Source organism: Giraffa tippelskirchi, chromosome 5 (assembly GCF_054371585.1).
Source record: "Giraffa tippelskirchi isolate mGirTip1 chromosome 5, T2T-mGirTip1v1.2.pri, whole genome shotgun sequence".
Classification (NCBI taxonomy): Eukaryota; Metazoa; Chordata; class Mammalia; order Artiodactyla; family Giraffidae; genus Giraffa; species Giraffa tippelskirchi.
In genome coordinates this window covers 29,187,915-29,208,084 of record NC_137279.1, presented here as the reverse complement: position 1 = coordinate 29,208,084, position 20,170 = coordinate 29,187,915, and the positions used below count along the sequence as shown (strand labels likewise).

At 61.2% G+C, this 20,170-nt stretch overlaps 2 protein-coding genes across 4 annotated transcripts; both read left to right on the top strand.

The window, feature by feature from the left end:
• The first annotated feature begins 941 nt into the window (after positions 1-941).
• Positions 942-2,593, top strand: HES5 (hes family bHLH transcription factor 5). Its single transcript, XM_081488420.1, has 3 exons — positions 942-1,159; positions 1,251-1,416; positions 1,629-2,593. Exons 1-3 carry the CDS (start codon positions 1,106-1,108, stop codon positions 1,904-1,906), a joined length of 498 nt encoding a protein of 165 aa, XP_081344546.1. The 5' UTR covers positions 942-1,105; the 3' UTR covers positions 1,907-2,593.
• A 1,842-nt stretch (positions 2,594-4,435) lies between these two features.
• PANK4 (pantothenate kinase 4 (inactive)) lies at positions 4,436-19,769 on the top strand. 3 transcript variants are annotated; one of them, XR_014053222.1, is made up of 19 exons: positions 4,436-4,585; positions 8,544-8,626; positions 8,834-9,048; positions 9,452-9,635; positions 9,974-10,066; positions 10,417-10,570; positions 10,656-10,837; positions 11,359-11,461; positions 12,107-12,207; positions 14,296-14,451; positions 15,161-15,273; positions 15,501-15,588; positions 16,418-16,569; positions 17,507-17,562; positions 17,689-17,738; positions 18,180-18,250; positions 18,584-18,684; positions 18,789-18,857; positions 19,475-19,769. XR_014053222.1 is itself a non-coding variant. In XM_081488419.1 (19 exons), exons 1-19 carry the CDS (start codon positions 4,462-4,464, stop codon positions 19,686-19,688), a joined length of 2,322 nt encoding a protein of 773 aa, XP_081344545.1. In that variant the 5' UTR covers positions 4,436-4,461; the 3' UTR covers positions 19,689-19,769. The 3 variants fall into 3 exon arrangements, 2 of the variants coding, with proteins under 2 accessions (XP_081344545.1, XP_081344544.1); XM_081488419.1 differs by having other exon boundaries at positions 11,359-11,440; positions 18,146-18,250; XM_081488418.1 differs by having other exon boundaries at positions 18,146-18,250.
• The last annotated feature ends 401 nt before the right edge of the window (positions 19,770-20,170 follow it).

Here is a 20,170-nt window from a genome sequence, read left to right as displayed (position 1 = left end):
TGGGCTCCAGGCAGGGGCCTCATGTCTGCCTCCTGGCAACCCTTCCCCATCACTGGCAAAATGCTTAAGGACAGCAGGTGCCCTTACAGGTGCCCCCAGGGCTGGACTAGGACAGCATGTGCCTGAGGCTTTCCCCCCGTCCCATGGGAGCAGTAACCACACACCTGTAAGGAGCATGCCTGGAGCCACCGTGACAGCTAGGGTCGGACTCCCATCCAGATTGGGGTGGGGTGGGGCCATGGCGGCCACCTGTTGGTTCAGAGCACCCCAGATGCCACAGCCTGATAAACCTTAGCTCTCCGGAGGAGGGGGTGCAGAGGCTCCTGGGAGGCATCTCAGGGACTCTGGCTCCCTGAAGCTACCCAAAGCCCAGCCTAGGAGGAGCAGAAGCCCATTTTCCAGCTCTTAAGTCACATGTCCCAGGTGACAGCCTGGGGACTTGCCACATACACCAGTAGGTCTGATGCTGAAAGCCCCTCTTCCACCTGAGAAGAGGGAGGTGGCTGTGTCTGCTTCCTCCGTTCCCCCTCCCCTGAGGGCAGCAGGTCCCTGCCTGGGAGGTTGCCCAACCCTCTGGAAGCTGCTGCAGTTGTACATTCTAGAGCTATCTCCGTATCTGCACTCCTGGCCTCTGCAAGCCAGCAGCGCGGAATCGCTGGGGAGGGGGCTGTAGGGAGAGAAGGGGGCTGGGGAGGCGAGGGGCGGGGAGGGCGCCGCTCCTTCCTGCTCCCCCGCCCTCGTCCCCGCGGCCTGGGAAAAGGCAGCATATTGAGGCGCGGGGCTCCCAGCATCAGGCCCCGGGATGCTAATGAGGGCGAGCGCGTTCCCACAGCCCGGACATTGTGCCGCGCGGCCCACCTGCTCCTCGGGGAGCGCCCATTGTGCCCGCGCCAATTCACAGGCAATTTAGCGTGCGCTAATGGGCCGGCGCCTTTGTGCGGCCCGCGCCGTCATTGGCCGCGGAGTGTGGGAACGGCCGCGGCACCCGGGCCCCAGGCGCCAGCCCGCCGCCCGCGCCTATATAGGGGCCGGGGTCCGCGCCAGCCCGGGACGCGCCAGCTCCGCTCCCTGCCGCCTTGCCGCCTCGCCTCTCCCCGCGCCAGGCATGGCTCCCAGCACCGTGGCCATGGAGCTGCTCAGCCCCAAAGAGAAAAACCGAGTAAGTGCGCGGCCGGCCTGGCGCGCGGTCCCCGCGGCCCCCGCGCCTGCGTGGCCCGGGCCCGGTTGACGCCCCCTCCTCCCGCCTGCAGCTGCGGAAACCGGTGGTGGAGAAGATGCGCCGAGACCGCATCAACAGCAGCATCGAGCAGTTGAAGCTGCTGCTGGAGCAGGAGTTCGCGCGCCACCAGCCCAACTCCAAGCTGGAGAAGGCCGACATCCTGGAGATGGCCGTCAGCTACCTGAAACACAGCAAAGGTGAGACGCCCTGCGTCCAGGAGTCGGGCCGTGCGACCGGCTCACGGCCGCCCCGCGCTCCCTGACCCCGTTCACCGGCGCCCCGCTCATCGCCGCCCTCTCCCTGAGCCTCTGGCCCCGTTGTCCGCTACCCCGCTCCCCGCGCCCTTGGCCCGGCTCACCGCGGTCCCTACTCACCGCTGTCCCCGGCCCCCGGCCCTCGCTCCCCGCAGCCTTCGCCGCCTCCGCCGCCGGCCCCAAGAGCTTGCACCAGGACTACAGCGAGGGCTACTCGTGGTGCCTGCAGGAGGCCGTGCAGTTCCTGACGCTGCACGCGGCCAGCGACACGCAAATGAAACTGCTGTACCATTTCCAGCGACCCCCGGCCGCGCCCGCCGCCCCCGCCAAGGAGCCAAAGGCACCCAGCCCCGCGCCCGCGCCTGCCCCGGCCAAAGCCGCCGCTGCCGCCGCTGCGCGACAGCCCGCCTGTGGCCTCTGGCGGCCTTGGTGACCGGAGAGACCCGCGGGCGGCCGCCCAGCCCCGAGGACAAGAGGGCCGGGGCGTTCCTCTGGCGAGGGAAGAGCCTTCCCATCAGCCATGTGGCCCCAGGCTTGGATGCACCCCTTCTCCGGAAGGCTCTCTCTTCAGGCTGGCCGGCCAGCAGGAGAGTCATTCTCAGAGAATGCGTGCAGAGTCCTTGTCATTTAGGACAATCGGGGCCCATCTTCTGCCAAATGTCTGACCCCATGGGGTTGCTCTGTGTTTGCATTTCAGCAAGTGACTTCTGGGAAGTCCCCACTGCCGGGGTTCTATGATATTTGTAGATGGCGGGGCTCAGCCAGCCGGCGCCCCGAGCTGTGCGTAGAGGGCTTTCTCAGATCCGGTGCTGCCGGGCCGCATTTGCCTTTTGTGAAGGCGGAACTCAAGGTGTATCCTCATAGGAAGGAGAGCATCAGCCAGGATGGGTGTGGGGCAGAACCGGGCCGAAAGGCCCTACATCTGCTTGGTTGTCTGGTCGGGGCTCACAGTGGGCTGCGTGGGGCGGGTGGGGGTCCCCGCCATGATCCTTAAAGGATTTCCGTGTGGGTGGGTACACATGGGCATGACTTTGTACTCAGAATTTGAACTGTTGGTCATGTGGGAACCACAGGACTGCTCTGCAGACTGATAATAAAATCTGACTGTTCAGCCCCCTCACGATCTGTCTCTGTGCCTCACACACGTCCTTGGTGGCCACCAGGCAGGCGGGTCGGCTGGGATGAAGGGGAGTAGGCACTATTGTGATATATGCAGCCACAGGTGGGCGCTGTCCTTGCCAATGACCCCCTGGACACACGTAGAAGGGCTGGGCTCCGGCTGAGGAGGGAGGGAGGAGGGGAGTTGACCAGCAGGGAGGGAAGAGAAGCTGGGAATGAGGAGTGAGGGGACAAGTAGGGGGGGCAGGAAATGACTGAGAGGCAGGGAAGCAAGGGAGAGACAGGCTGGAGGGGAGAGGGTCTCCGAACATCTTGGGTCCCCTTGTGCAGTAAAAGGGTTGTGGGGGGGGGGCCTGGGTTCCTGCTTAGACCTCTCACTAGCTCCCTGCAGGTGGGGGTGGGGGCGGAATGCTGAGAGGAACCCCACAGCCTGCAGCACTCTCGCTGCAGTCAAAGGGGTTTAGTTGGTCCAAACACATTCCCCTCCACGGTCCTCCCCGCATACCTGGAGCCCCTGTGTCCCTGGACCAGCCCCTGGGGCACCTTCCTGGCCAGCCCAGAGGTGGCTGGCCTGCCTCCCTGCAGGTTGACCGCTCACCAGGGCTGAGACAGGCAGTGCTGGCAACAGGAGGGCCGGCCCTCACCTCAGAAAGGGCAGCTGTCTATTTTTAGGCAGGCCCGGGGTGTTGGTTGAGTCTGCAGAGACCCAGAAGCACCCAGGCCGGCCCTCCCTCCTTCCTCCTCTCTCGGCCCTGCCTTCCAACCCTTTCTGTCCACTCTGGAGGGGAGGTCCACAGCACCCCTTCCAGACCAGCACAGTGCTGCTCTGCCCTGGGGTCCCTATTGAGCCCTGAGAGCAGCCCCTGCCACACCCACACGTTTATTGTTTGTGTGGCAGACACACAGTTGAACTGTCCCCGTGGGTGTGCCTCCTGGCCAGGCCAGCCTGCAAGGCTGCCTCCTTCTCCTGAAGCCCTGCCTGAATCACCCTGGAGCTCTGAGTCTGTGCTGCTCACAGGTCTGTGTTCCAATGGGCCTTGCCAGGCAGCCAGTGGCATGCTCAGATGGAGGCTGAGGTCAAAACCCAAAGTAACTGGCCCACGAGTTTGGAACCTAGGAGGCAGGTGCCAAAGCCACCTGGAACACTGTCTGCTTCCAACACTGGGCCCTTTCGCAAAGCTCCCACTGCCTTTACGGGGTACACTTCCCTTAAGAGTCTCCACGCCTTCTAGGGTTTCCAGAGACGGGCCCTGGAAGTCTGTCCCCAACACCATCTGGGAGCTTTCTCAGCTTGTTCCCTGCAAACTCCCACAGACTCCATCTTTCACGAGGAAGATGATTTCCTCTGTACTCTGAATCTCGCCATCACAACACACTTCTTGCCCAGCTGCAAGGGTATCTCCCACCCCGGTGGGGTGGGGGAGGGGCTCCTAGAGAGCAAGGTACCAAACTCCCCCCGTTTGCATGGGATTTTTGGCAGCGATGGGCCTGTGCTCCTAGGAAACCAGTCTGGTGGGGTCACAAGCGCCTTCGCGTGCAGGAGTTGGTCTCTGGTGGTCTGCACGTTCCAGGTGCCCTCTTTTCCACTAGCTCAATAGCACACGAAGTCAGCAGCCGACTAGCTCAGTGAAAGAACAGAGACGACAGCCCAGAGGTTTTGTGTTGAGTTGCCTCACCGTCCTCTCTCTTATGACCCTCGCCGACCGGCCTGTGTCCGCCCTCCAGCCTTCACCGCGGCTGCGGCGGCGGCGGGAGGGGCGGGGCCGGCGCGGGCGCTCATTAGCATAATCTATGCGCGGGAGGCGTTTAGCAGTCAAATATATGCGCATATATCTCCATGGCTGATGAGGCTGGCCGGGCACTTTCAAAATGGCGGAGAGTGGAGCGAGCGGCAGCGGGAGCAGCGGGGACAGCCTGGACAAGAGCATCACGCTGCCCCCCGACGAGATCTTCCGGAACCTGGAGAACGCCAAGCGCTTCGCCATAGACATAGGTCGCCGCGGGCTGGCACAGGGAGCGGGGCGGCTGGGGCAGGCGTGGGCGCGGGCGGCGGGGCCAGCGGGCTGGGGTGGCGGCAAGGACGAAGGGCGGGGCGCGGGCCGCTGGTGCCGCACGGCCTGTCGGGCCTTGTGGTCTGCGGCGGCCGACGCGTACAGCCTGTCGGTCCTTGTAGTCTGTGGGCTGCCGGCGCTCGCGCTTTCGCTGGGGCGACCGGACTGCAGCTCCCAGCAGGCGCCGCGTGGCCGGAGCGGGGTATGCCGGGACTCGCAGTCCTGAGGGAGAAGCCGCCGGGCGGCCGCTCTGGCACCCCGCCTTGGGGCAGGGGTGGGGTGGGGTTCGGCCGCCGCGCGGGGCGTCTCCTCGCTGGCGGGAGATCGGGGACCCAGTATCTGGGGCCAGGGTTTTGGAGGACCCGCCCCCCACCGGGCCCTCCTCCCTCCCCGACGCGCTGGCGCCTGCCGACGACCGATTTCTCAGATGTGGTCGCTAAGGCATGGAGACCCGGCTGGTCAGTGGCCAGTACGGGCTGCATGCAGCCTGAGCGCCCGGGACGGTCAGTGCCCTCCGGCCCGGGACCCCCACGCGCCTGGCCAGGCATGGCCGCTCAGTAAACGCTGGGACGGACCGTGCGATTCTCCCCGGAGGGGGTTAGGCCGCCCCGCCCCCCGTCTTTAGGAGTCCCTGGAATCACGGGGTTGGGTGGGGGGCATCCAGGGAAGTGGGGAGCGCCTTGAGTCCCAACCTGCAAAGCGCGGAGACCGGGCGGAGCCTGGCAGAGGGCGGGCGTGGGCAGCTCTGTGAGCGGGAGCTTGTCCTCCTGGGGGGAGACTTGCCAGAACGGTGCCCTGCTGGACGTTGGGCTGGAAGACGGTGAGCGGGGAGGCCCAGCCTGGGGGCTCGAGTGAGCCCTACCGCTGTCCTCTGAGCCCTGCTCACTCCGGAGGTGACCCCAATCCACTGGCCCTGTGCTCCGAGCTTCTAGACTTGGTGCTGCTGCCCCAGCTCTGGGAGTTCTGCTCCAGCCAATGCGCACCTAACGTTTCTGAAGTGCTCCCAAAAAGTTCCTGGCCACAAGTCTTACCTCGGTTGTTTGGTGTGGCCCCAGCTTGTCTCTGCAAAGGGAGGAGTGCTTGCCTCTCCTCCCTAATCAAGGTTCCTTGGCAGACCCAAACGGATGTTTTCAGTGTTTGTATTTATTTCCTCTCTGAAATTCACCCCTCCCCCACCCCCGGGTCCTCTGTCTCTGGTAAGGACACATTCATTGCTAGTAAGGACTGACTTTTGCTAGTGCAGCTAGCTTGTGAAAGACCACTTGGGGCAGTGGTCCTCAGCCAGGAATCCGCAAAGCCAGGGTGCTTGTCAGTGTTCAGTTTACAAGCAGGCTTCCCCTTTCGTCTCCCTTCCCCAAGCCTCTCCATCTAGGAGGGCTCAGCTGCAGGGTCCTCAGAGAGCCCCTTCCTCTCTGTGGTGGGGCACCCCTGTCTGCTGGTGGAGTCCCTGCTTCGAAAGCCTCAGGGAGGCTTTGTATCAACACATACTTGAAGCTGATTTGACTCCAGGTTTTTTGTTTTTTTTAGTTTTGGCTGCACTCAGTCTGTGTTGCTGCACGGGCTTTCTCTAGTTGCAGGCTTCTTATTGTGGTGACTTTCCTTGTTGCAGAGCATGGGCTCTGGGGTGCTTAGGCTTCTGTAGTTAGTTGCAGCTCACTGCAGAACACCGGCTCAGTCGTGGTGGCTCATGGGCTGAGTTGCTCCTCATCAGGTGGGGTCTTCCCAGACCAGGGACTGAACCTGTGTCTCATGCATTGGCAGGTGGATTTTTATCCACTGTGCAACCAGGGAAGCTCTGACTCTAGGTTTCTACTGGGCAGAGGGAGGGTTCCTTGGGTGAAGTGGAAGGGGCCCACAGGGCGGGAATGTGTGCAGCAGTGTCCTGCGCCTCTGGGTGCCTAGAGAGGAGTGACTGCCGCACACCAGGCCCCCAGGGATCTGGATGAACCGGTCTTGGCTCAGGTTCTTGCCATCAGTCAGGGATGCTGTGGGCCCCAAGGTGGGGGGTCAGGAGGCCTGGAGAGCCCGTGGTGTCCACCAGAGAGCACAGTGCTGTGTGGGTGTGCCTGGTCACTGCCCTTGTCTGGTGTGGCGTATGGAGCCAGGGGGAGGACAGGTTGACGTGCACTCTAATCCCAGGGGACCTGAGAGCAGACGGGATCTCCTGGTCCCTGCAGGCTCCTGCATGCTGCCCTATGAGCACATCTGGGCTCAGACAGAGCAAAGGCTGCTCCCACACCACTGACCCCTTCTGCTGCTCTCAGCGGAGCTGGGTGACAAGTCTGGGCAGAGCCAGGCTTCTCCCACTTGGTGCACATGATGTGCAGTGCACAGAACCCAGCTCACCGCCCCCCCAGGTCCCCCCACAAACCATCGCAGTCATGGTTGTGATTTGTAGCTGACCTGGAGAACACACCATCTGCAGTTGGATTTCTGTGACCATAGAGTTTGTTGATAGTAAATTCTGATGAGCTTCTCAAATAGGTCTTTATCCCTTTGCGTTTGCCGGTGTGTGTGGTTTTTGTTTGTTTGTTTGTTTTTGTGGCATGGCATGTGGGATCTTAGTTCCCCAATCAGGGATCGACTGAACCGGGAGGAGCAGTCTTAACCACTGGACCTCCAGAGAGGTCCTGTGTTGCCTCTTTTTAGGAAAGGATTTGTTCATAGAGGTGAATCCGGCAACAGGCATTCAGTGAAAGGTGCTGCGGGCCAAGCTGGGATTGAGGGCAGGGAGGAGGGATAAGGAGGCTTAAAGCCAAGTTCTGTGTCTTAAGCTCATGGCCTTGGGATGGGAGCAAGCCTAGGACAGTGGATGCAGTAACTGGATGTGGGCCCCTCCGTGCCTGATGAGGCTGGCTCACAAGATGTCTGGAGGCCCTGTCCACGCTACCATGCGGGCGGCTCCCACCAGGACAGTGTGCTTGGTCTCAGAAATGGGGCTTTGATTTTTGTTACCTGGGAGAGCCGTGGCCCTCGGATACAGAGGTGTTTCCAGATGCTTGTTGTGACTTGAGTGTTTCTGGTATGCTCCCTTGGTGCTGTGTCACAAAACAGTGGTTGTTGATGATTTTAACCTTCCTCTCACAACGAGGGATTCCTCGTTATTTTTGTCGGGCCTTCTGAGAAGCACAGTTTGTTCTGAAGTCGCTTTGCAGAGCTGAGCCTTTGCCTTTCTCTACTCTGTGTGTGGTTGGCTGCTTTCACAGCCCTGCATCACCTGGAGCTTCCCTGATGCCTCCTCTCTGACTCTGCAAAGGACCACTCTGGGCATCTTTTTCACTTGCCCAAAAGCCTCATCTGTTTCCTGATGTTCCGTTCTCGGTCACATGCCAGGGGAGTTAATGAGTCCTGCTGCCGATCTTCCCGGCGAGTCCAGGCCTCAGACCGCTGCTCCCGGGGCCCTTTCTTCCATGTTCCTGGTGAAAACAGTCCCTCCCCCACCCGTCTACTCTGAGAAATGCTCCTTTTAGCTCCTCCTCCACCGCTTCTCCATGGACTGTCAAGTGTATGCTTTTCAGTGAAAACAGTGAATTTGTCAGCTTTTTCCTTTGGTTCATCCTCATGATCAAAGCTTGGAACTGAATTTTCCTAAACCACCAGCAGTCACCAAGGTCACCCAGAAGCAGGCCTGTCTCTTTGCTCCTCGAGGAGAGACAGACAGTTTCCACTTCAGCTGGGCCCCGAGAGAGAACAGACCTTTCTTTTCAAGGAAGGTAAAGGGCTGGGGTCTCACAGTTCACTCCCTTCCTCTGTTTGGTGCCCTGCAGGCTTTTCAAGTTCAAGTAGCACCAAACTCTTCGTGGGCAGGACCTGGGTCTGGCAGAGGAGGGCCTGTGGAGGGGCAGCCTCAGGTCCCTTCCAGCCGCTCCTGAATCTGCTGCGTCCGTGTCTCCCCCGCAGGCGGGTCACTGACCAAGCTGGCCTACTACTCCACTGTGCAGCACAAAGTCGCCAAGGTGCGGTCCTTCGACTACTCTGGCAAGGTGAGCCTCTGGGAGGGGCCTGGGCAGGCCCTGGCAGTGTTGAATGCTGACACCCCTCTGTGCCTCCTAGCTCAGCTCCCCTTCTGCCCCCGCTCATGCCCCTGGCTCCCACCTGCGTCGGCACTGCTGGAGGTGATCAGGGCTGTGTCTCAGCATTGCCCCCTCCCCAAGGCAGTGCACACACGCGGTCCCCCAACTTCTCCCCAGGACACAGAGCAGGACCACGAGCCACCCTACGAGATCTCCGTCCAAGAGGAGGTAACCGCCAGGCTGCACTTTGTAAAGTTTGAAAACACCTACATAGAAGCCTGCCTGGACTTCATTAAAGACCACCTCGTCAACACCGAGACCAAGGTCATCCAGGCGACTGGGGGTGGGGCATACAAGTTCAAAGACCTCATCGAAGAAAAGCTGCAGCTGAAGTAAGTGTGGACCTCGGGATGGGGTGCGGTGGGAGCTCGGAGGCTGGTTGGCCTCGGCTCACAGGTCGGGCTCTGAAGTAGTGCACAGTGTCCCAGCTACTATACACCCCCTCCTCCCTGCTCTGGGGATTCCTGAGACCCCATGACCACAGTGAGGCTGTGGGGAGCTGCCAGGGGGCCATGGGCCTGAGATCAGGCTCTGGACCAGCTGCAGTGGGATTTGGGTGGCTGAACCTCAGGAAGGGAACTGCACGGTGGGGGGCAAGGGCTGAAAGGAAGGGAGGGGAACCCCGAGACCTAGTCTGCCTGCTCCCGTGGTGACATGAGGCTCCCCAGCCCACTGGATGGAGGCTCTGGGGTCCATGGGCACACCAGCTCCAGTGAGCGGGCCCCTCCCTCGCAGGGTTGACAAGGAGGATGTGATGACCTGCCTGATCAAAGGCTGCAACTTTGTGCTGAAGAACATCCCACATGAAGCCTTCGTGTACCAGAAAGACTCCGACCCCGAGTTCCGGTTTCAGACGAACCACCCCAACATCTTCCCATATCTCCTGGTCAACATCGGCTCAGGGGTCTCTATCGTTAAGGTGCGGCCTGGCTTGTGGAAGAGGGCGGGGCTTCCACCATGGCGTGTTGAGCCCTGGCCATGTGTCAGAGCTGTGCTAGACATAGGGACACGGGCACACTTGGGCCTGGCTCCGGTGTTCATGGGCCACAGGCAGAGTGCTCGACACCGGCTGTCTGTGGGGAGGTGGCGTCTCTACTTCCACCATAAGCACCTGCCAAGCATCCCCAGACTTGGCCTCCAAGAGAGCTGTCACCTGGGTAGGGGATACCCCGAGTCACCACATCTGCTGGCCTCAGGACCTGCTGGCTAGTGGCTGGGGGCCTGCTTGCTGACGCACCTGCCCTTATTCTGCTCCAGGTAGAGACGGAGGACAGGTTCGAGTGGATTGGCGGCAGCTCCATCGGGGGTGGCACCTTCTGGGGGCTTGGGGCTCTGCTCACCAAGACGAAGGTATTTCGGCTTCTGGGGTTGGATGCTCCCGGCTCCAGTTCCCTCCGGAGAGGGCTGGAGGCTGTGGGGTTGGGGCCTGTGCTTGGTGGGGGTTGTGTGCAAGTGGCTCTCCCCTTGGCCTCTTCCTGTTACTTAGTCTCAGGAGGATGGGCATCTGAGTGGCCAGAGCATCACCCAGCTGGATGTTCCAAAGAGGGTGCCCATCTCCCCCCTCCCTGCGCCCCCAGGGCCATGTCTTGAGATGGCCTCCCCGCCCTGGTCAGCAGCTGGCATTCTTCACGTGCTGTGGGCCAGCAGGGGAGCTCCCCCAGCTTGCAGTCCCTGACAGCCCCGTCTGCTCTGTCCCCCAGAAGTTTGATGAGTTGCTGCAGCTGGCCTCCAGAGGCCAGCACACTAACGTGGACATGCTGGTTCAGGACATCTACGGAGGGGCCCACGAGACCCTGGGGCTGAGCGGCAACCTCATTGCCAGCAGCTTCGGGAAGTCTGCCACCGCGGACCAAGGTACCGGCCCCACGCCTGCTCTCGCTCACTGTGGTGCACGGCGGCCGCCAGGCTGCTTGCCCAGCGCGCTGCTTCCGTCCCCCAGAGTTCTCCAAGGAGGACATGGCCAAGAGCCTGCTGCACATGATCAGCAACGACATCGGGCAGCTCGCCTGCCTCTACGCCAGGCTCCACTGCCTGGACCGCGTGTACTTTGGCGGCTTCTTCATCCGCGGCCACCCGGTCACCATGCGCACCATCACCTACAGCATCAACTTCTTCTCCAAGGTAACAAGCACCGCTGCCTTCCTTGGCTCTGCCCGCCCTCAGTCCGGCCTCCCCTCCACTGTGTCTCTAAAACTAGCAGGCCTGAGGAGAGGGGGGAGCGAGCGAGGCAGGACCGGAAGCTGAGTGCCCCCAAACCCCGGCCTCCAGCCCCTTTCCACCCACTGGCTCTGGGCGTCGTGTGTTTGGGTCGCCATGGCCATCCCTGAGTTTGGCGTGTTGCTAAGGGTGAGGTCCAGGGACCGCCTCTCACTGTCTGCAAGCTCTCGGTGAGCTTTGGGGCGGGGGCGCATCATACCAGGTCAGCACAGGAAACTGGGTGGCTACCCGTTTTTATGGAAGATGCTCCACACCCTGTAGGCGATGGGCTTTTAAATTCCATGTGTGCATACAGTTCTGGAGGCCAGTGCACTACAGGCAGCCTTCACCGTGTTGGGAGGGAGGCCTCCTGCCTCAGGCGAACGTGTATTCTTGGGCCAAGCGCTGCATGTGCAAGGCTGGCTTCAGGGGTGTTTCTGTGGCAGGGGGAGGTCCAGGCACTGTTCCTGAGGCACGAAGGCTACCTGGGCGCCATTGGAGCCTTTCTCAAAGGAGCTGAGCAAGACAGTGAGTCCAGCGCAGCTGCAGGTCCTGGCCCATGTCCAGCAGTGGCAAAAGGGGAGGTTTTGGGGAGGCTGTGAGTGGGATGTGGGAACTTCGTGGGCCCCTCCCACCAGTGGCAGGAACCTTTCCTGTGATCCCTGAGGATCCAGTGGAAGCCGACTCATGTGGGTGCCATGTAATCAGCCCACAGGGTCCTCGTGCATGGTGCGCCTCATGCAAGGGCTCCACACATGTGACCTTGGCCCTCCTGCACCCTTTGGCCCCTCGCCACCGTCTCGCCAGCTATTGAGATGTGCTTCCGGTCTGTCCTCTTTGAAGGACACATGAAGGAATCGCAGGTGTGATTCTGTCCCCAGAAGTGCAGGGCAGGCTTCTTTGGGATCAGCGCCAATCAGAGTGGCATGGGCTGACCCTCACACTGTCCTTGAGTCCAGTTTCTTACTTGAGATGAGATAAACCAGGGAGACCCTTCAGAAGCTTGGAAGGGTCTCAGTGATTATCTTGCCAGGTCTCCGAGCCCATGAGAAATAGCACAGCAGAACAAACCCCCCAGCTTGCCTGGCGCCAGGGAGACCTTCAGTGGCTGGTTCTCCCAGACGTGGCCCAGCCACCCCCAGCTTGTGCCTTGCCGAGCTGCTCGCCCCTGACGTTGGGTCTCTTGTCCTGCAGACCCAAACCAGTACAGCTGGGGAGAAAACTACGCTGGCAGCTCTGGGCTCATGAGCTCGTCACCCGAGCTCTGCCCCACCCAGCGGGCAAGGAGCGGCACCGTGAGTACAGGGTCAGGGGCCCTGGGTCCCACATGCGCCGCCTCTGTGGGCTCTGTGTGGTTCCCCAAGAGAGGCCCTGTGTTGCTGCAACCGGGCTCAATCCTGCCCCTTCCTGGTGCAGGCCGGTCTCAAACCACATGCTCTGGGGCTGAAGAACGATGTTTGTACCTGTAGCTGACTTGCTTTCTTCCTTCTATAACATCTCAGCTTTTTCAGACATTTAGCTGAAGCCCCAGAGCCATGCAGTCCACCCCTTGTTTGCAGAGCAAAGATAAAGTTTAGGGAGGCTGGGGATCTCTCCCCAGGGCTCTGGCCCCGTTCACAGCACAATCAAGTGAAAACCCAGCAGGGCCCCTTCTCTTAGGTCATGTTCTCTGCATGACAGGTCCATGGCAGTCCTGGGCACGCGGAGCTTGCTGTCCTTGGGAAATACTGCCTGTTGCTCAGTCTCTCCTTGGGCTGAGGCCTGTGGAGCTAATGTGGAGCGGGGCTTCCGGGTGGGACTGGGTGGTCCTACATGGCCCACCCTGGCCCAGGGCACTGTTTGAGTGCTGTTGCTGACTTGTTGACAACACATCCCAAATAGCCCAGGAGCGGTTGTGAGAACCATGTGGGGCAGGAAGACCGGCCGAGACCACAGGAGCCAGGTCTGGGCACTCGGGTCGGGGCACTTCCTTCAGGACAAGCCTGTGGGCTGTTTGGAGGGAAGATTGCTTTTCAGTTGTGGATGCAGTTTCTAAAAAGTTGGCATAAACATGGTGAGAATATGCCTCATCCACGTCTCTCTCCTGGGGGAGACCCCCACATGCGGCAGCTCTGGTTCCCAGGCAAGGCCTGTGCTCCACTCTGCGTCCTTCACACCCAGCCCAGCCATGCAGGGTAGCTGGGTCCATTCTGAGCGCAGGTGCCTGCGGCAGGGGTGGTGAGGGCCAGGCCTGGTCAGAGTTGTGATTGATTTTCGGAGGAAGGCCCAACGTCCTCCAGGCCCTATTTCTGATTTTCAGAGGGCAGACAATGCAGATACCTGCTCTACAGGTTGCAAAACTAAATGGGCAGGTAGGCAGGCTAGAAACCCTTCAGCCAGCCCTGACATGCACACAGTCACCCTCCGGGACCTGCTCCCACCTGGTGTGCTGGGCTCCCTGCAGCCTTGCGGGTGGGTGTGGGGATCCCCACTGTGTCCTGGAGCCACTTCTCTGAGTATCCCTGGCCTAGATGAGGTCCAGCTCAGATCTGAGCTCCCACCCATCAGGGAGGTAGGGGAGCCCTTGCAGGCTGGCCCAGCTGGAGGCTGCCACCTTTGACCCCCTTGGGAACACAGCAGCTTTTACTCTGCTGAACACGCATTCAGGGGCATCCTCAAAACCAGTCTTTCCCTCATGGCATGGATCTTCTCATCCTGACCATCCCTGGCTCCAAGAAGGCCTGCTGCCCTGACCCACTAGTGGGCCAGTCAGAAGCGCTCCTAGGTGGGCAGCTCCCTGGAAAGTTACGGAGGTGCCTGGCGGGCAAGCCCGAGCTCGCTCTTGTGGCCTCAGAGTGGCTGCCCGCCCCAGTTCTCATTTGAAGTCAGGGCCGGGTACATGGAACCCTTATTCCCATGACACTGACATCAGCCTCGAGTGTCCAGGTCTTCGCAGAGCACGGTGGGAGCAGTGGCTCGGCACTGGGGCCTCAGGAAGGGGCAGTGTTTCCTTCCTGGAGAACTGGCTCTGGGCAGGAGCTGTAGGACGGGCCCCCTGGGCAGGAAGTGAGGACAGTGGCAGTGGTGCCCCAGTAGGAGAGGTGAGGACCAGACAGGTGGCCGTGTGCACAGGGTCCCGAGCTTAGAGCACAGCACACGGGGTTCAGCAGGAAGACGGAGGGTGTCCAGGAGGTCAGGGCGTCAGGCTCAGGCCCCAGACAAGTGAAGGGGACACTCACCTGAGAGGATGTGAGAGGCCCAGAGATGGTGGGAACAGGGCTATCCACTTACCATGCAACAGCTTCCCTTTGTGCAGAGAAGCCAGTTCTTGAACTTTCAGGAGCGGGTTTTGATTTTTCTGAAAAGACATGATTGATGGACCTACCTGCTTCTCATCCTTCCAGTTCGACTTGCTGGAAATGGACCGGCTGGAGAGGCCACTGGTCAACCTGCCTCTCCTTCTGGACCCATCCTCCTATGTGCCCGACACGGTCGACCTCACGGACGACGCCCTGGCCCGCAAGTACTGGCTCACCTGCTTTGAGGAGGCCCTGGACGGGGTGAGGACCAGAGCCAGTGGGGTGAGGGTGGGGTGAGGGATGGGGACAGAGCTGAACATCCCCACAGGAGTAAAACACCCACCTGTCAGGAAAGGTGACTGTGGACCTTTGATCACGGCCATCTCTGAACACCTCGGGTTCCCAAGGGGTCATGAGAGGCGTGGTGAAGGACAGGGACTTTTCTAGGAGTCATTTATTTGCAGCGTTGTTTATAGTTCAAAAACGTGGCTCTGCGTCATATCTGGTTGGGATGCGGTGTCAGCAAGGTTCATCTTCGTGGGCTTGCCTGGCAACCCATGTTTCCTGAGAAGGCAGGCAGGTTGCAGAGGCACAGGAGCAGCAGGGGCTGGAGCCTGAACTCAGGCTAGTCACGTCTCAAGGCCACAGAGCCCCCCTGGGAGCACCTCTTTCTCCATGGAGCCCCTGAGACCCATGGGGTCTGTCCTCAGAGTGAGAGTCCCACCCTGCCCACACAGACTCTGAAGATAATCCAGAATTGCTTGTCCTCTTAGCCAGATGGGAGCTGGTGGCCGGTGGGCCCCGTGGATCATATCAAAGAACACGAACATGAGCTTTGGGTCAGGGCAGTGGTGACCCCATGTCCACATGGCAGGGGAAGCCCCCAGTGGCTGCCATGGCAGGCAGGTGAGCCTGCTCTCCGTGGGCTTGGGGCTGCCCTAAGTACCGCTGACCACCCTGTCCTTAATAGGTCGTGAAACGTGCTGTGGCAAGCCAACCAGGCTCCGTGGACGCAGCCGAGAGGGCCGAGAAGTTCCGGCAGAAGTATTGGAACAAGCTGCAGACACTGCGGCACCAGCCCTTGTGAGTGGCCCCCACACCCGCCCAGGCCAGGTTCCGAAAGCTGAGTGCCCTTCCCCCACACTTGGGGGCCCTAAGCACAGCCCGGTGCCTACTCAGCCTCACCACCCACTGGGCTTCTTTTGTTGGCATCTGACACCTTGAGGACGTCTCTGGGGGTGGAGGGCGTGATGGGCAGGTACTCGGCTGTCCAGCCCACTCAGCCGCCTTCCACCTGGCTCTGTCCCCAGTGCTTATGGGACCCTGACTGTGCGCAGCCTCCTGGACACAAGAGAGCACTGTCTGAATGAGTTTAACTTCCCAGATCCCTATTCCAAGGTAAGCGCTGCCTTCTCGTGGGTGGGCGGGTGCGTGATTGTGAGGAGGTGTGGGGTCCTGGCTACAGGCTGCACCCTGGCGTCGCCCTGCTGAGGCCTCATCCCCTAGAAGCCCTGGGCGGCCTGTCAGCAGCATCAGCTGTGGATCGATCGCAGGCAGCATGGTGACTGCCTCAGCAGAGCAGAGTCGTGGGTCTGACAAGCAGCTGGTATGGGTGTGGGAGATGGCGCCTCCTGAGGTTGGCCCGGATGCTCAGAGTTGGTGCCTGAGGATGTCTGTCCTGCTGACAAGCCTTTCAGGGCCTGGCGGGCGGCCTGGAGGCACCTCCTTGGGCTCTTTGACCAGGAGGCCTCGTGCCCCGGAGCAGTGGGCGGCCCCAGAGCAGTGGGCAGGGTCAAGGGCCAGCACAACACACCAACTCCTGCCCCCCACCCCCTCCCCAGCACATAAGGGTCTGGGAAGGGATCTGGGTGCTGAGGATTTCATGGTCAGGTCAGCAGTGCCCGTGAGGATCTGGGCCCCCGCCCTGGCTCTTCTCTGCTCCGCCCTGCCCTTGGCCACGACAGTCACTCCTGGGCCTCAGCCCTCAGGGTGCGGTTAAAACCTGCACCAACACCAGCGCCCCTGGCTCTTCTCACCCACACTGTTCTGAGTCAGTGCCGTTTTTAAACTGACATGACCTGGGTTTGTTTGGTCTCCTATGGTAACGGCACTTGGGGTCTCCTGTCCCCTAGGGCAGGCCCACGGTTGGTGGTATTCCTGCAGGTCCCAGCAAGGTGCTGGGGGCTGGAGGAGGTTGGCCCACATCTTCACGCGTGTCTCCCCGCAGGTGAAGCAGAAGGACAATGGCGTGGCGCTGAAGTGTTTCCAGAGGGTGGTCAGTGCCCTGGACGCACTGGACTGGGAGGAGAGGCAGCTGGCCTTGGTGAAGGGGCTGCTGGCTGGCAATGTCTTTGACTGGGGCGCAAAAGCCGTCTCTGAGTAGGTGCCTCCCCACCCCTGGCCTGTCCCTCTCCCTCTTTCCAGCTCAGGCTCAGAACTGCAGCCCCTTGGCCACATGTGGCCCTGGGTGGCCCCAATCCCGGCCTCAGCTGGCTCAGCTTGGCCCACTAGCAGTGGGTCTCAGCAGATGGGGTACAGCTCAGGGCCTGCTGGACCCCTGTGGCCTCGAGAATGGACGGGACAGGCACAGGGGTCAGCCTTCCCATCCATAGGAGAGCAGGTATGTGGGTTTTTTCAGTGGGAAACTCCATATTTACGGTGACCTCGTAGAGTAGGTGGAGATGGTACGGGGTGTGTGGAGGAAGCAAGTCCCTCAACAAGTTGATCAGCCCTGGGTCATGGGGTGCGTCTCCCAGGACTCCCATCCCCCATTCAGTGCCTTTCCTGGGCTTACCTCCATCTCCGCAGAAGCAGCACTTCCAGCAGGGACCTCACCTGGTCCACCCCTGGGTGCTCCTGGACCCGGGCTCCTAGCAGAGCCACCTCCTCCCTCCCTGCCCACATCCCTGGCCGCCCCTTGGGCAGTACGTTGGGGTGAGGGGCCAGCACTGCCCAGGGCCTGGCCCACGGCTGCAGCACGGAGGTTCCTGCACTACCTCCCCGTCCCCGGAGGACGTGGCAGCAGTGATGGTGACCGTGTGCTCATCCAGCTCGGGGCCACGGGTGACCAGGGCTGAGGTCAGGGGCTAAGGTCAGGGAGGTTGAGGTCGGGGGTCTGAGGTCCAGGGTTGAGTTCAGGGGCTAAGATCAGGAAGCTGAGGTCTGGGGCCTAAGGTCAGGGAGCTGAGGTCGGGGGCTAAGATCAGGGAGCAGAGCTGAGGTCAGAAGCTAAGGTCAGGGAGCTGAGATTGGGGGCTGAGGTCAGGGCTAAGCTAAGGTCTGGACTTTGGGTGACTGTGTCTTCCTCCCCGTACAGTGTCCTTGAGTCTGACCCACAGTTTGGGTTCGAGGAGGCGAAAAAGAAGCTGCAAGGTAGGGGCACCCAGGGCTCGCCTCTGGTGCGGGGACTCGGGGGAGAGTAGCAGGGGCCACGCGTCCCAACCAAGCCGAGGGCAAGTGAGAAACGGGCAGCGGGTGACCTCATCCCTGTTCCCACAGAGCGGCCCTGGCTCGTGGACTCCTACGGCAAATGGCTCCAGAGACTGAAGGTACACGGAGCTGCCACACCTCTGTCCTGTGCCCTCGGGGCCTGGGGGCAGGGGGCTGAGTGGGGTTCACAGGATGGGAGGCAGTGCAGGGGATGGGCATAGAGCTGCCCAGGATGGGGACCCAGGGTAAGCCAAGGGCTCCCTAGAGTCTCCCCCCACCCCCAAGCTGGGAGTGCAAGGTGACTTCCCTGCTCTGAGCCTGACTCCCACAGGACAGACATGAGGTCGCTGGCCTCGGCTCAGAGGTCCTTCAGACCAGCCGTTCTGGAAGAGGCCGGGGCTGCCCCGTGCCCCTGGCGCTGGCAGACCTGGCAGCCCTTGCCCGGCCGCGGGGAGTGGACTGTGGAGGTGTCTGGAACGCTTGGACGCGCCTGTTCCCAACTGAACGTCCTGGTTTTGTCTTACAGGGGCCCCCTCACAAATGTGCCTTAATTTTCGCAGATAACAGTGGAGTAGACGTCATTTTGGGAGTCTTCCCCTTTGTCAGGGAGCTTCTCTCTAGAGGGACGGAGGTGAGTGTGGGGGCCACATGGCAGGACCCTTGCCCTGCACGCCTGTGCCCGGTGGGGTTGGCATTGCCCTGGGCTCCTCCGTGCGCAGGTAGGTTCCAGGGAGACGGCGGCAGGGCGGGAAGAGAGGAAGAGACCCCATGTGTCGGGTTCCAGGGCTTCTGTCAGCCTGACCTTGGTCAGCCTGACCTGAGAGCTGTCCAAGCCGTGAGATGTTACCAGAAGCCGTGCTCTTGGCCAGCAGCCCCCCGGGGGTGGGGGATACAGGGCGGGCAGGTGAGCCCAGGCTGACCCGGCACCGTCATGGTTGCTAAAGAGCTGGGTGTCCTGCCACAGGTCATCTTGGCGTGCAACTCGGGACCCGCTTTGAACGATGTGACCTACAGCGAGTCCCTCATTGTGGCTGAGCGCATTGCGGCCATGGACCCCGTCATCCAGTAAGCCGGGTGGGAGGCCAGGCCTGGCACCCCGAGGGGGTGGGGGCGCAGTGGGGCAGCTTTCTGGGGCGTCACCTCACAGTGCCGACCCCTATGCTCGGCAGCTCAGCGCTCAAGGAAGAGAGGCTCCTGCTGGTGCAGACAGGCTCCAGTTCCCCATGCCTGGACCTCAGGTAGGTGGCCCTCCACTCCCAGGCCCCCTGGGCCCCCTGGGCCCCCTAGGGGCGGCAGAAGTCAGCAGGGCCGGCCGCAGCCCTGTGGCAGGGGACCTGGGAGGGTAGGTGGAGGGAGCAGGGGCCCTGTAAGTGGCGGGGCTGTCTCCCCACTGCGGGTAGTTGTCCTCAGATAATCAGTTCATGGCTGTAGAGCGTTCCCTCCAGGGCTCCTGGAAGGTGGCGCCACCCATGTAAAGGTGACATGTCTGGGCTCTGCATGTCAGCCTCTCTGTCTCTCCTTGTGACATCTCTGTGGTGTCTACTTCATCCCTCCCAAGCGGGGATGGGGGGGACAATAAAACCCTATGCAAATAGAAAAGCGTCACGAAGGCCCAGTTTTCAGGACAAGCCGCCTTGTAGAAATGAGAGCGCAGCTGCCGCGGGTCCCCGAGGCCTTGATCCCCAGGTCTTGGGAGGGCGGCTGCCTGGCTGGTTGTCTAGGGAGCAGGCTGGACTCAGGGCCCACAAAGTTGGTGGGCTCAGGGTCACTGCCTTTGGCAGGAGGCAGGGTGCGACTCAGTGCAGGGCTCGAGGCCCCTGCCTGCACCTCCCTCACTGCCGCCTTCCTCCCAAAGCCGCCTGGACAAGGGGCTGGCCGTGCTGGTGCGGGAGCGTGGTGCCGACCTGGTGGTCATCGAGGGCATGGGCCGTGCCGTCCACACCAACTACCATGCAGCGCTGTGCTGTGAGAGCCTCAAGCTGGCCGTCATCAAGAACTCCTGGCTGGCTGAGCGGCTGGGCGGCCAGCTCTTCAGTGTCATCTTCAAGTATGAGGTCCCAGCTGAGTGAGGCACGGCCCCCGGGCTGCTCTGCTGGTCACACGTCAGGAATGTATTTCGACTGCAACAGGGAACCGTGTTCAAATCAAAATATTTATATTGTGCTTCAGTGACTCGGAGCCAGGTGCGCCGGGGTGGGCCCAGTGCTCATAGCCTGGGCTCAGTGTTCCTTTAATGCTGCCGTGTTCGTGGTGGGAGACACAACTTTTGTCCCATGAGACATTCGTATTGGAATCTATTTAACTGTTAAATAATCTTTTATATATATATACATATATATATAAATATATATACATATCCGCCTCTGACAGGATGCCGAGGTCGGGGCGCAGCAAATAGAGTTTCCAGAGTGAGAACGGAGTGCCTCTGCCTTTGCTGTTTCCTGTGACGGGGGCCCATCTACCCTCCTGGGAAGCCCGGCAGTGGGGTCTCTCCCTAGGTGGCCTCCAGCGTGTCTAAAGAAGACCCCCCACGCCTGCCCTCCATGGCCCC